The 14,604-nt window shown below is 35.8% G+C and overlaps 1 protein-coding gene across 8 annotated transcripts in view; it reads left to right on the top strand.

Moving 5' to 3' along the window:
- The window catches only part of LOC110457951 (protein-methionine sulfoxide oxidase mical3b-like), a 55,782-nt gene that overhangs the window by 10,538 nt on the left and 30,640 nt on the right, over positions 1-14,604 (top strand). For 6 of the 8 annotated variants that reach the window (XM_021509467.1, XM_021509468.1, XM_021509460.1 and 3 more), the window contains exon 2: positions 12,842-13,124. In XM_021509467.1, coding sequence (XP_021365142.1) covers positions 12,858-13,124 — 267 coding nt within the window. In that variant the 5' untranslated portion in view covers positions 12,842-12,857. Of the gene's footprint in view, positions 1-521; positions 825-10,030; positions 10,167-12,841; positions 13,125-14,604 lie in introns of those variants that run through there. The other 2 variants (XM_021509464.1, XM_021509463.1) reach the window with 2 other exon arrangements.

Genomic DNA, 14,604 nt, shown 5'->3' with positions numbered 1-14,604 from the left:
TTCAATTAAATTCCATCGAAAAATAAAGATTTATACAATACCATATTGAAATAACTTTGAAAAAAATGTTGGTTGATTTTCACCATTCAGTGCTATTAGATACTCATCATAAATGAAACTTACACAAGCCTTGGTGAAAGATATTTCATACAAAAGAATAGATTTCATTTTGTAATAGATACCTTGTTATGTTGCGTGTTATATGATAAAGACTGTGTGTGCATGCACACACTGAATTTCCTGTGATGCCTGATGTTTGAAATAGCTGATGACGAAAGCTGTTGAATGAGTCTTTGTATATAGGTTATAGAGTACTGTACTTTTGTTAACTCTTGCATGTAGTTGCTGTACACATGTGGTGTAACGTCATAAATATATATATATATAGGCAGACCGATACCAATTATCAGGTCTAGTCATCTCAGTGTGTATAGCTGTGTGTATAGTGTTATCTAAGGCTTTCTGATATATCTCGGTCCTTGACAGGTAAATACCAGTAACTACATTAAAATCAAGACAGTTTATTCCTGAATTGATTGTGAAATTGGTGGTTATACAACTATCAAAGGAGTAATGTAGTCTGATTATACACCTGGATTTAACAAGATTCGCCTGTTTCATTCATATACCTGAGGCAAGTGTGATCTCATGGCCACTATAGATACCTGTAGTGGTCATTTTCTTATCCTGGACTCACATGGATTAGACACATGAGGGGATCACCATAAACAACTGTCAACACCAACTAAAGCAGGCTTTACCTGGTACATATAGTGTTAATGTGTGATGACCAGCGGCCATTTGATGGTTACACCTTTGGGCAGGTAGGCAATATACAGGTGATCTGACCTGTAGCCAGTAAACATGTTGTGTTTTGTACCTGTCCACCCATGTCAGAGTAAGCAGGTGTTTCAAATTTATCAGGTGTAGTGTGTACATATATATAGGTAGACTTGACCTGGTCCAGTCACCATAGGTAGGCCACACCAAGAAAAGAGTTACCTGTCACTATGGCTAAAGAAAGAGATCAGGCTGCTTACACATTATTTGATGGTTATTACATTAATGGAATGGAGCATTGATGCAGAGAGAGGCAGTTTGTATGTCAAGTTGTTTGTAAATTTACATCCTGCCTGTACAGTGTATAAAGAAGTTCTAAACAAGTGCTCTACTTGAAGTGCTCTTATCAGGTCTATGTTCAGTTGACTCTCCAAAAGGAACTATACTAGAGGTTGAGGGTTCGAGTTTCACCATATTATATTTAGGTGACAAAACTTTTTTTGTAGTGTATCCTCATTGGAATATAATAATCTATTTTTAGAAACAGAAAGTCTTCACACTCTTTCTGACATCATTTTAATTAATATATCACAATTAATGCTCTCTGCCAATTGCAGCTTTTCTTGCCAGTTTCTTGCATTCCATTTTGTTCAATGATGATCATATATATATATATATATACAGTATATCATGAAAACAGCATACTTTCACAACTAACACAGGAGTAATATATTTGACTATATGTGGTTATTATATACAGTATAGGATCAGAAAAGTTATTTTGACATTGGCTTTGTCTCGGTCAATATTTCTTCCTTAGGTCTGTTGTGTTAGACCAACTACTGGTACGATTCTTGTTCCTTGTCGTCACGGCATTTATATAGCTAGTCCATAGCCCCCCCCCCCGGTAACTGTGCTCCTTAAACAAAATGTATCTCCTATAAAAAAAGTAAAGGTATACTTCACGTACTTGTAACACTGATGTATCACCACGCACCATGGTTATATGTATATACTTGGGCACTTATCCAAGTTCCAGACATATAGAAATATGTTTCGGAAGCTGACTTTTTTATTTGAATGAATTCCAAATGGTCATTAATTGGTCAAGAAGAATTAAAATGGTTTAAGCCAAGTCGAGTTCCTGCAGATTTTCGTTAAAGCTATTAATTGTAAGGTTGTATTATATCGAATTTCTTACTTTGTCTGCATGAAGACAGACAAACATATCTACAATAAGCTTTTTCAGGTTTTGAATTCAAATTTAACACTATACGGTATACCCCTACATGTATAATCATCCACCTTATTTTTAATTCCAATTACCGTTAAGATCTGGGGAATTTTAAGAACCTTCACTCTTTATATATACCTCACTCCAGGCTATAATTGGGATGTTCTAGTAGTGACAAATTGGTGTACACAATCTGAATGGGCCTGCTCGATTTGTTCCTCATTGAGTATATCTCCACTGGCAGGCCAACTGACCAGCAATACAGATCACATTGGTCACTCAACTGGATTTTTTTTTTATGCCAGGGATAGAAGCTTATATATATATATTCACTGATACTAAAGCATATACTGATACATGTTCTACGCCAAATAATGTAGTGCCTGATTCAAATTTTAGTTGGTCACATGATGGTATATCTGAGGTCCACCTGCAGGCTACTAACCTTTTTTTCAGCAAATCAAAGAGGCGTTATAGTCATACAGTAATTTTTTGTTCTGTAAATTTCCTTCAATTATATATATATATATATATAGAGCGCTCTATAAATGTTGGCTATGTAATGTTATTTCACAAATACTTTGTCTCAACCTGGCTATTATATCTAGCTTCAGGAAGTTGTGTCTAGTGAGGATGTCACAATTGTGTTCCATCAAAGCCTATATACCTGATATATAAATACTTCCCTTTGTGTTGACCTTGGCTAAAAATATAAAAGCCTATTGATCGTGCCATGGAGTTGGATAGAATCCGATATAGCATGTACTGGTGCACCACTTAGATGATGTCATCAGCAGCCCCTATGTGGATATCAGAAAGAAAGAAAAAAATCCATTCAAAGTTAAACAAGTCTTAAGTTTATTTTTTTGGGGGTTAAAATCCAAATTGAAATTAAATATAGCTAGCAATTCAGTGAAATCATTATGATCAAATTATTTCTTATTCAGTATGTGTATGGGATGTATACACAGTGTATTGGTGGACATTGCTTGCTGCTGTCTATGACTCATCCTGCACTTTATCAGTATATGGATGGAGTGCTTGTAACATAGTAATTAATTTATAGTTCGTATTGTTATACATTGTACCATATATCGGTATATTGGAAAGGGTAAGTGTTGTGTATTTTAAAAAACAAACAAAATATTTGATTATATTTTATTTTTTTATGCTTGATAATAGTATTCTATAATAATTGTTCAATCTTGGTTTCTAAATCTATGCAAAATACATCAAATTACATATGCGAAAGTATACTTTATTAACATATCTCTACTACATTTATTTAAGAGTAAATCATTAAATCTACTATATCCCTGCATTTGCCCTCACCTTGCTGTCTAGGAAGTAATTCCTTTATCAGCGGTATGCTTGGCCAGAAACTAAAACACATGAACAGACTAACTCCGTCGTCCTAGGCCTGTACCTGCAGACGTACTCAAAATATTATATCCATGCATAGCATGTCGTTATTCAGTGGGAGTGCTATGTGCATTTTGTCAAAAAGATAATAAAATCCACTGATTAGGACATTTTTTTTTTAATTAAGCAGTATAGATAATAACTGGGAAAAAAGTTAAACCCTTGTCAGGATAAAAGGGCAAAAGTTGCAGTAACTTTCGTTTTCACGCTACAAGCTCATCAACCTCTTTATAGATTTATTTTCACTGCGCATGCGCAGCCAGAACTCGTCATACACAAATAAGGGATTTTGAAATATTGCAGTATCTTCCTTTATTGACAGGGTCATTTACAGACAGTAATGACATACTTGTATTTTGAAGGGTACCTCATCAGGGTACAATTTTCAGACCTGGGTTCCAATACAAACTTAATGAACGCCGAAAAAATTGACTTAACTAATATTTGTATGGATCATTGGGTATTTGAAGCATGCACATGTACAGTTATTTTGTAGAGCACCACTTCTCAGCATACACAATGCAGCTGTGTATTCCGTAATGATTGGTATGTGTCTAAACCATGGAGCTCCTCATTGGTTTCACTGTTTAATTGTTTGTGCATGCTGGGTAAATCTCCACAGAAACATGCCTTCTGGTACTACCAATAGAGATATCACAGCTATTCTGACTCTTCTACATCTATAAACATGTGAACCAACAGTATACCAGGCATTGGTGTAGAAAGTAGAAGATCAAGCTCTCTTTGAAAAATGAAGTAGATATGTGTGTCTCAGAAGTTAGTAGGAATTAGGTTCCAGTGGACAAACTTTTTATTATTGTAAATTAATATTCCTGCTTTCTGTCATGTATATCATAGGGCGAAAAACATTTCACAATTGAATACAAACACATGAATAACTATACTACACGTAATCATGGGAAATGATGCAATTGGATTTGGTCTTATCTAACGAGTGTTCTTATTGAAGATGGTCATTGATACAGAAGATTTGATTGCCAAATATTAAGCTAGTTTTGTTGCCATCCAGTTTGCATACATGTATGTTTGTTATAAGTTTTATGTCCTCACAACAGCTAGGATCACATGACGTGACATTTGGTATTAATTGGTTGCTCATGCAGGTGTTACATGGTTGAACATCGTGAATCAGCTGCCAACAGCACTGCAAAAGCATTAGGTTGGTAGCTGGTTTAATGATTTCAGTGTTCGGCAGGCTACATAATATTCAATAATATAATGCTGGAGTTTTCAAATATTCTAAGTTCAACTTCCAAGTAAAATATTTGTTTAGGCTTTTAAATATAAGACTGTGTCAATTTTCTTACCAAGATCTTGATAAAATTCTTTCGTTCATACATGTGTTTGTTCTATAGATAGGTATGACATACACAGGCAAGATATAGCCTGTGTATTTGTCGTGACATGGAATTTATAAGGCCTGCAATTAACATTGATCTGACCTGCTATGTATTATAAAAGGATAATCTGTGGAATTTAACTTATCTGAGCCAAGAGACTTGACTAATCTTTCTGCCTAATTAGCAAGGCTTTATGATGTCCCTATCTCCCGGTTTACAGGGGAACTGTCTTGTTCTCGGTGAACTCAATATGTATGTCCCTATAGCTAGGCTTGGGATGGATTTAAAATACATGATAGATCTAGACTATGATAAGTAATCTTTCATAACAAATTCATTAACACACGCCTTGCTCTCAAACACCAAATTACATAAGACACTTTTTATTCAGAAAATAGATCTTCATATATAAAGTTTATTTTGTAAACTGAAATAAATCGATTTTCCAGTCTGATCACATGGAATATTTTCTATAGATACCTGGTACATTAGCGATATTGAAGAGTACACTTCAGATGCAGTCTCCAAGCTTCTGTACCTAACTATCACAAACACTGTTTTTGCATTTACCTTTCCGAAATTCTGAAAAAAAAGAATGCATGAAATTAAATATGAGATAAATTCTTTACTGATGACTCAAAATGCAGCTTATGTAGGAAGGACAGAACAATCATTGTTATCATATAGATAGACTTAAATAAAATTTAAACAGTCTCATTTCATGTACTCGGAGCTCTTATATGATGGTCATCTAAATTTCTCAAAATGATTCTGATGTCAATGCTAATCCAATTTCATTCCAGGGACAGGGTGGGATTCCCTATATATGCTAAACCCCCTGATAAACCCTGATAAATCAAACTGTAATTGTAATCCATTGGCCCCATGTTGTACATATGATTAATTAGTCCACCATGCATTGTACTGTGAGGATGCCTAACTACTACGCCGGAAACCAAATCATATATATTACAGATCTATTGATATAGAAAATCTCTAACTACTGGTGACAGTGGTGTCATCTTCTTAGCTGTTGAATCTAAACACAAAAATATGTCATGGCTGGAAAACTCAGACCACAGACTATTAAATCCCTTCATACAAATAGGTAGTTTAGTTAGTGTATATGGTTGGAATGCCATATCAAAGTATAAAATATTTACACTGTATAGCCCTGAGGACTGTGGATTGTGTGTTACAGTGTCCTGAGAATTTACAAAATATTTGGGGCACCCATAGTTTTCCCCAGTGTTGAAAATATGTAACAGTGAAAACAAAGATAACACAGTCTGACGACTGTATTAACTTTCCACACAAATTTCATCGAAACCCTCACAGGACTTCTGGAAAAGCTGTTTTCTTACATTGCATTGCAATGAGCCTTTATAATTACCAGACCAATTACACTATAGAAGGGCCTGTGTACTTGATATGTGATGAATTAAAACATGAACAACTTTTAGACTATGAAATGTATTTATGGGTCATATGTATCTTGGATCATAAAGGGTACAATCTTGGATTGAAGCTCTGACAATCAGTTTAGTTATTAAAGGTAAAGAGGTAAGAGTGTATTTCTTCTTACCATATATACATTGTTTAAGTGAAGGCACCGTCCTGTAATCTTTATCCTGGTAAGATAATCTTGCTTCTTGTGCTATTTAACAGCTAATATTACAAAAAGGATTATTTACTGGATTGGTTAAGCTAAGGGCAATAGGGCAGTTGACTACTTTAGCTGGCTGAACAAAAGAGTTATGAATTTGGATCAACCAGGAAAATCCCCCAAAAAATGTATAGGACATTGACAATGGTTGTGGTCATTTAGGTTGTGGGAAAATTCTGGAAAAGATTTAATCACTGGTTCAAAGAGGATTCTTTTAATTGTTTTAAGTAATGATTGATTGATGCTCACCAGAGTTCATGGCATACATAGTTGCCTTCCCCTTGAATTTCAGAGGGTGCTATATCTTGTATATTTCATAGCTATATTGTATTTGATATATTTTTTCACCTGTAACTGCACTGTACATGTGCACGTTGCAAAATGATGTACGTTGATAGCTCTAAAATGATCTAATGAAAGAATTTTCACTTTTCCTGAGTATCTGAGTATGTTTTTAACAGTTTCCTGTTTTGCACTTTCTGTCTCCTTGCATTGTTAATTGGCAGCTGCCAGCACTGTTTCTATGAGGGAAGTAATGTCAGGGTAGACAAACAGAATGGGTTATAAATAGAAAGGAAAAGGATGGTTGTATAAACAGAAAGTGTTTGGGGGAGGGGTAACTAACATAAGGCTCCTGATTAGGGGGAGGGGTGATACCAGGGGGAGGGGCAAGGCTGCATGGGGAGTGGTAAGGGGGATAACAGCCTTGTGGTTTTGGTTTTAGTGTACTCCTGACTTTGATTCTGTGCCACACAGAGACTGATGTTATTTTATCATTGTAGATGTAGGAAAGCAAATCAGTTGTACCACAGACATGTGCTGCTGATTAGATTTGACCCCAGACAACCTGTGGTTAGATCTATGGTTACTCCACTCAATTTGGATGCAAGAACTTGTCGACTTCAAATAATTGCTGGCATCCCAGTTTATTTGTTGGACTAAGTACAGAATATGTTGTATTTTATATTCATTGGTGGAAATTCAGTTTTGATGAATAATAGGATTTGCTAGAGTGTTTTAAACATCCTTTTGAGAGTCCAGACAGAAAGATGCATGATATTCTTCAGTGCAGAAATTCTAGTTTTACCATGACAGTCGAGTTACAGTGTAGTATGTATGGGGGAGAGGGGTAAGGGGATGGGATTCTTATTCATCAGATACCTGTGTATCGTCATCTTTAGATACATGTACAATAAGTATACAACTATAAGGAAATTCTTCTGTTGTCAAAACAAGAGGTTCAAATATATCTCGATCAGTACCAGTAGATAGCACCTGACTATAGTTCCTTGTTTTATAGTTTTAAAGGTACAATGAATACAGCGATTGAGGATCTGTTTGAGGTGATCTCTTGTTGACTTCCTGAACAGTTTAAGTGAATTCTTAAAAAAATGATCAGGAATTCAGGTCTAGATTGTAAGCCAGTCTTGTTTTTTGGGGGTTATTTGAATGAAATATAACAGTCATGAAGTCACTAAAGGCCAAGAAATTATTTCCTTTCAACCTTATCTTGCTAAAATTACAATAGATAATGATATTATAGTGTCCAATATTATTCAACACTTTCATGTGCTTTTTCATTATATCAGATAAAATAATTCTTTCTTATTGCTCCTCATCAATATGAAATGAATACAAGAGGAAAACATTTTAAGCTATATAAGAAAGAGCTAGCCTCTATTGATGCAGTAGAGGATCAATATTTTGCAGAACAATTCCAGGACAAAGCCTTCATTTGATTCCCATCCACTCAATATACAGCCACTTGACAGATACAGAAAGATCAGCAAAGATCTTAAACATGTCATGCTTCTAAGAAGGCCAGCTTCCCATCATCAAGAAGAGCCTATAATTTCTCTCGGAAAATAATATCTGCTGCAGAAAACCACAACATGTAAAGTATGTTTGGCCGTGAAGATGAGGAGACTAATTGGTGACTAGCTGTCTGTGTTTGTCTGTCTTGTCAGTCTGACTCTCAGGGTCGGAGTTCATCTGTCGACAGCTCCTGTGACCAGCCTGCAGCCTACTAGTGACTATTGTGTGTAGTGTACATATGAAAGTAATGCAGATTTTGTACCCTGGATAATGAGTACATTGTAAATTGGATACTTTCAGACAAATTTTTCATCTACATGTAAACACATACCTGTAAATAATATTTATTAGTACAGTGTTCATGTTTTTTGTAGTCCACCTGTGATGCAAAGTCAGGATTGACATGTATAATACATGTGATTCGGGTCATGACATCACATTCAGTTTCTATTTGTGTTTACTGCATCACATTTTGACTGAAATATATTTTAAAAATGAAAATAAATGCAAGATTTGTTTATTTGAGACAAAAGGAGAAAAATTCTGGGCAGGAATGGTAATTAATGCACAGATGAAGGAACAACACACAAACTGTCCCTTGTATAATGTTAAAAACACTGTTATCGGCTGTTGGAATTATCACCATTAACTCATTTACCCCTGACATTTCATAATGAATTATTCCATCCTTTGAATTGGAAGAGTTCAAATGTGTCTTCAGGGGTGAATGAGTTAATAATGTTGATTAAATTTCACAATGTGGAATGTAATGTTATGAGTACCGTAGATGAAAATAAAACAAATATTTGATGAAGCCATGTAATTAATCACATACATTTATGTATGATAATAAGTTACAGTACTGTGATGATTTGCTAATGACAATAAGACACTATATATATAGAGTATGTCCTTGTTGCTTTACACGATCATGAATCAAATCATATGCATGTACACCATGATTGTAAACCTTGGAAATTACAGTAAGTTTTACTCCAGGAAATATCCATTATGTTATAACTTGACAAATTAAATGCAAGGGAATTCATAAAATTTGTGAAGTTAATTAATGTGAACAAATTTGAAGTACAGCTATAATTGGAATGTCTCTTCAAATTTATGTGAGGCACAGACATTGTAAAATGATTATAAAATTATGCAATGATAATAGTATTAGGTTTGCATATATATAGAAGCATACTTTTGACATTTCTATAGGCTAGGTTAACGGAGGTGTATGTAATATAACTACACATTCCAGGCTTCAGGTGTAATGTCACACCCACTTAAAGGTAGAGTGCTTAAATATGTAGACTTATACATAAACAGCTTTAGTATCAGAAACATAGGGGGTGTGACGTTTGGTAGACATCAATAATATACACTCGAATACACTATATCATTATACACCTTGGTAAAAAATACCTGGAAGGAAGGTCTTGGTAAATATACCTAGACTACAGTGTATATGAAAGGTGTTTGTCAGTAAAAATACCTGTACGAAAGGTGTTTGTCAGTATAAATACCTGTAAAAAAGGTGTTTGTCTGAAAGAATTATATCTAGATAAGAAAGGTGCTTGTTTTATAAGCTAGGGTTATTAGGAAAAATATATGTGTCAGGGTATATCTACCTTGGCTTAAGGGATGGTTGTGTGTCTGCCTCATGGTGATAGGGTTTCCCCCCCACATATCTACATGCTCTACATAACAATCAAACCGGAAGTCTACATTACTTTTTCACTCCCACTACAATCTGTCAGAGGATAATTACTACAGACTTCAGCACTGTCAGTGTGTGTGTGCACTGTTCCAGCAGTAAAGATGTGTTATTGCTTCATTGCAGTGGATTGTATGTTCTCCTGAAGATTAGTGGTAAATATGTTGTGATGTAAGTACTGTTTGGAAGTTTTGTAGTACACAATGGGATGTTACTCTGTTAACTGATGTTGACAGGAGACATACAATGTAGCTAGTAGTATAAGGTGTAATGTGCCTGTCTGTTTGTATTATACCTGACTTGGCAGCTATATCATTATAGTTAGCAGATTTTACAAACTGTTTACATATACCATAGTGGCATAACAGGACTTTGTGGAAGAATGGGACCTTTACCCTGAGTAATAGAAGGTGGTACATTTCAGAAAGTTTTGAATAGATTTCGTTGTTTCTGACATCACATGAAAAGGAAATAGTTTTGGTCGGCTATCTTTTCATTCTTCTGCTGCATACAGTATCAGAACCCAGGTTAGTCTAGAGACTCGTCAGTGGTTCCACAAAATATGGTACGTACCTACGCACAGTACTGAAACAGTTATTTCTGACTGATAAAGGCTTTCCATAAACCACAGTCTTCCTATAGTGCCTCTTGCCTCTGTGAAAATTGTCCTGGTATGAATGCATTGATGATATAGGAAGCTTACCCCTGTATATGACTTTTCTAATTATCCCTGGTATATAGAACTGTAAACAGTCTATACCAGTGTCTGTATAGCTTTCCCTGGTAGTAAATACAATCTACCTGGTCTGTATACAAGTATCGGGTTTACTATAAACAGTAGGATATTTATAAAACCATCACTAGGTTTATCTGTCTAGTGTCTATTTATGTTGGTTTTAATCTTGAGTCTCAAACATGGAAGTTCTCATGTACACAGTGTTGTATCTATCTCAGGAAGGAAAATAATATCACTTGTTGATCTGGAGTCAAAGAATGTCAAATATTTAGGGTATGTATAAATGTGTGTATACCATTTAGAAAATCGTCTAAAATACCTTTTTTTTAATTTTTTTTTTTTTTCAATTTACTTAAATGTTAAGTAAATAATTCAATTTTCCAGCATAAATATTCACTGAGTTTACATAGAATTAGATTACTGTACAGGGGTGTCATATTTAGTTTTAGATTAATACCATTAAAAGGGTTTAGATTAGATGAGAATTATTTATTACCAAGGATTCTTAATCAATAGAACATACATTCACTGATACCCTGAGGTGGTATACTTCAGTTACTGGGAGTGGAGACCGACACAATCTAGATGACAGGGACACAATCTAGATGACAGGGAATACACCGTTCTATACTAGGTATACAGTTTACCAGGGCAGGTAAGGGGGTGATAGAGTCAAATAATACTGGGCAAATGAAAGTTGTTACTGATCTGATTGTTATGGTGATAACCGAAGGGTTATCCTAGCTGTGACATCAAGTGTTAAACCCAGGACATCAGGCCATATATGGTCATGTTGTCTTGTACAAACTATACAAAATGTAAGTGAGGTAAGCGCATCACTAGAGATCTGGAGGTATACCTCACATGTAACAAGGGTCATGATCACCTTGCATGTATTTGGGGGGGAGGGGGGTATCAATTATTTGATTGTCCCTCTTGTACATATCACAAGGACTATACTATACTGTAAGTAACAAGCCCATGCCTTAGTTCTCTCTGAGGTCACCCATGTACAGTATGTGAAAATGTGTTTTGTATGTGACTAATGACCTGGCCAAATTTTTCTGTTTTAAATATATGATTGTTAAAGATCCACATCTACCGGAGTCATCTTTGTACATGTAAGGACATTGAGCATTCCCATCAGGCCAATGCGAGTGGCTCAATGTTATTTCTACATCACTGGATCTACCCCGACTGGGGTCATCTTTGTGTTTGAGGACATTGAGCCACTCTCATCAGGCAAAGACCTCATATTATTATTGCTTACATCCTACTGGGGTCAGTCTGTATGTGAGGAGAGGGCTATCACCTGTGTGTCATCCCCTATACACCTCCATGGACTGTCAGTGTCGACAGAGTCAGTGACAGAGTGGAGAGGTAAATACTGACTGGGTCTAATATCACACCAGTAATGGGATGGTTTCTATTTCAAAGTGAACCTGTCACTCAGACCAGTGATGTCTACATCATTCCCCAGACCTGTGTGATGTTCATATATCACTAAAATTACTGGCCCTCAAAATATGTTGTAAGAACAATTACTAGCATCCATGTGATTAACACTATATCTGGCCTGTACAACAGGAAAACACGACATGACCAACATCCCTAGAGGATACCGTCTACACTGGTGTTATGTGTAACTACACAATGAGTTCAGCCCTATAAAACCCCTGTAGTAACATAAAAAGGCCATTGTGATTGACAGTGTGAATTGATCCAGGTCGAACTGTGCACTCCAATGTTATTTCGCAGGATATGCATGCCAATGTAAATTATGTTATACACATCAACATATACTAAAGAGAAATAAGGTCCCATTTTTATCTTATTGAAACAATGATATAGCACCCCAGGCACAGGTTTCACAAAAAAAATATTCAGACTTGGACTACTGGTAGCTTCTGCAGTTTTGATGTTGATCCTATCTGGAATTATAAGAGTAAAAAAAAATGATGTTTAAATTGAATTTTGGTTTGAGATTGAGGCTACTGTATCTATATGGCAATAACATGTATCATAATTATATAGCAATATTAAGGTTGCGTTTGTTTGGATTTTGAAATTATCACCTAATAGTAATTGTTGAAATTATGTAATTTTGCAGGTTATAGAGATGCATTATGGATTATCGCCATGGCGAGGTAGGGGAAGTTTCGGTGGACGTATTGTTTGACGATTTCATCAAGGCAGGCACATGCAAGCATATTCTGTCCACATTCCAACAGCTCTGTGAGGAGTTGGACATCAAACACACAACCCATAGACACTTTTACCGCAGACTTCGCAACCGCATCACCTCATGGAAGGCTCAGACAGTTTGGGCCAAGCTCGACAAGCGGGCCGGGCTCAAGGAGTACAGGAAGGGCGAGGCCTGCTCAGATACTAGAGTAGGTATAGGCCTGGGCAAGGCTTGCATCAACCTTTTGTTCCTTCAAAATTTCTGTGTAAGACACATTCAAAACATTGCTAAATCAGGATGAAATGGTGACAATTTTAGTGCCTTTGTATACACCTGAGGTTACAAGGAATCACAGTTCTGCTGATAGACTTACTCTAGGGTAGGTATCAGACATAGGGCAGGAAAGCCATGATAAAATACATGTATCAGAGGTATTATACAAATGCAGATTTGTTTTTGAGCTATGACTATATATAGAAAGCTTTTTACAATATAATTGATACTTGCTGGTCCAAGGGCTAAATGGATGGGGGACTGTCTACACTTGGGACCTTAACAAATGAAGATGTAGAGATAACTTGTATAAATGTACACACAGGAGCTACTGATTGGGTTAAAACTATTTCATTAGTGTTAGTCTGTAGTCTGACCACAAAGAGAATTACTGTTGGTGTGTCTGAGGTTTGGTGCCACCAGTCTGTAATGGCTGTGTTCACCAGCAGGACATAGGCAGATCAAGTCAGCTGCTCTGAGAGTGGTACCAGCTTTGTTGTCTGGATGTAGTAGTTGTGTCTGAGGGATGCTTTTCACCTTGTGTATTGACTAGAAAACATGGCATTATGTCATAAGGAGGTGGAATCTGTTTGTTGTGGGCAGTCAGTTTTCTCATCCAGAACCCTGTGCAAGTTTATCAAGCCTGTGAAATCAAGGTTAAGGATGAAGAGATCAATCTCTTGTCAATGATATTGGGATAGACTAAGGATTCAATAAAAAAAAACGCCCAACATTTTGGAGTTATTGAAATCATGGGGAAAAAGTCTTATCAATAGTTTAAAGAGTAAATGCTCCATTGTAAGTTCAAAAAAGTTGTTTGAATCGCAATTGTAATAAGAATATTTGTATTGTATAATAAAAGATAGTTGCTCAATAAAAATCTGTTGATACTACATGTGAATTAAAAGAAAACATGTTTTTTGACACAGTTCATATACTTTATCATTCCTCAGTGACATTTTGGGACTAGGGTATTTGAACCCTCATGGACTTACCCGGGTATGCTTTTCCTTTTAGGACCTAATATATCTCTTAGTAATGGGACTCTTTAAAATTTGTAAAAGATGTTCAGAACTTGCCTCAAAAATTCTAAATAAATCACTGATTCCTTCTGTGACTTAATCGTCAATGGTAATGTAGTATCTTCTTAAGTAGTGTTCATATAACGGAAGCCTACTATGTGATAGTCAGGTCAGCTGTTGCATCGTCTATTCCTGCTCCGTGATTATGACCAAGTCCATAATTATTGAGGACAGATAATTTACATAACTTCTCATGTAAGCAAATCATTAACATTTGAACTGAGGGTAATTGGGCAATTATTGAATTTTAAACAAACAAAAAGATAATTATCATGATAGTGTTGTATTTTGCACTTCTCTCAGGTTTGTAGCTATGTCTCCCTTCGACCTTGG

Source organism: Mizuhopecten yessoensis, unplaced genomic scaffold (genome assembly GCF_002113885.1).
Source record: "Mizuhopecten yessoensis strain PY_sf001 unplaced genomic scaffold, ASM211388v2 scaffold9385, whole genome shotgun sequence".
Classification (NCBI taxonomy): domain Eukaryota; kingdom Metazoa; phylum Mollusca; class Bivalvia; order Pectinida; family Pectinidae; genus Mizuhopecten; species Mizuhopecten yessoensis.
This window is presented reverse-complemented; position numbering and strand designations above follow the sequence as displayed.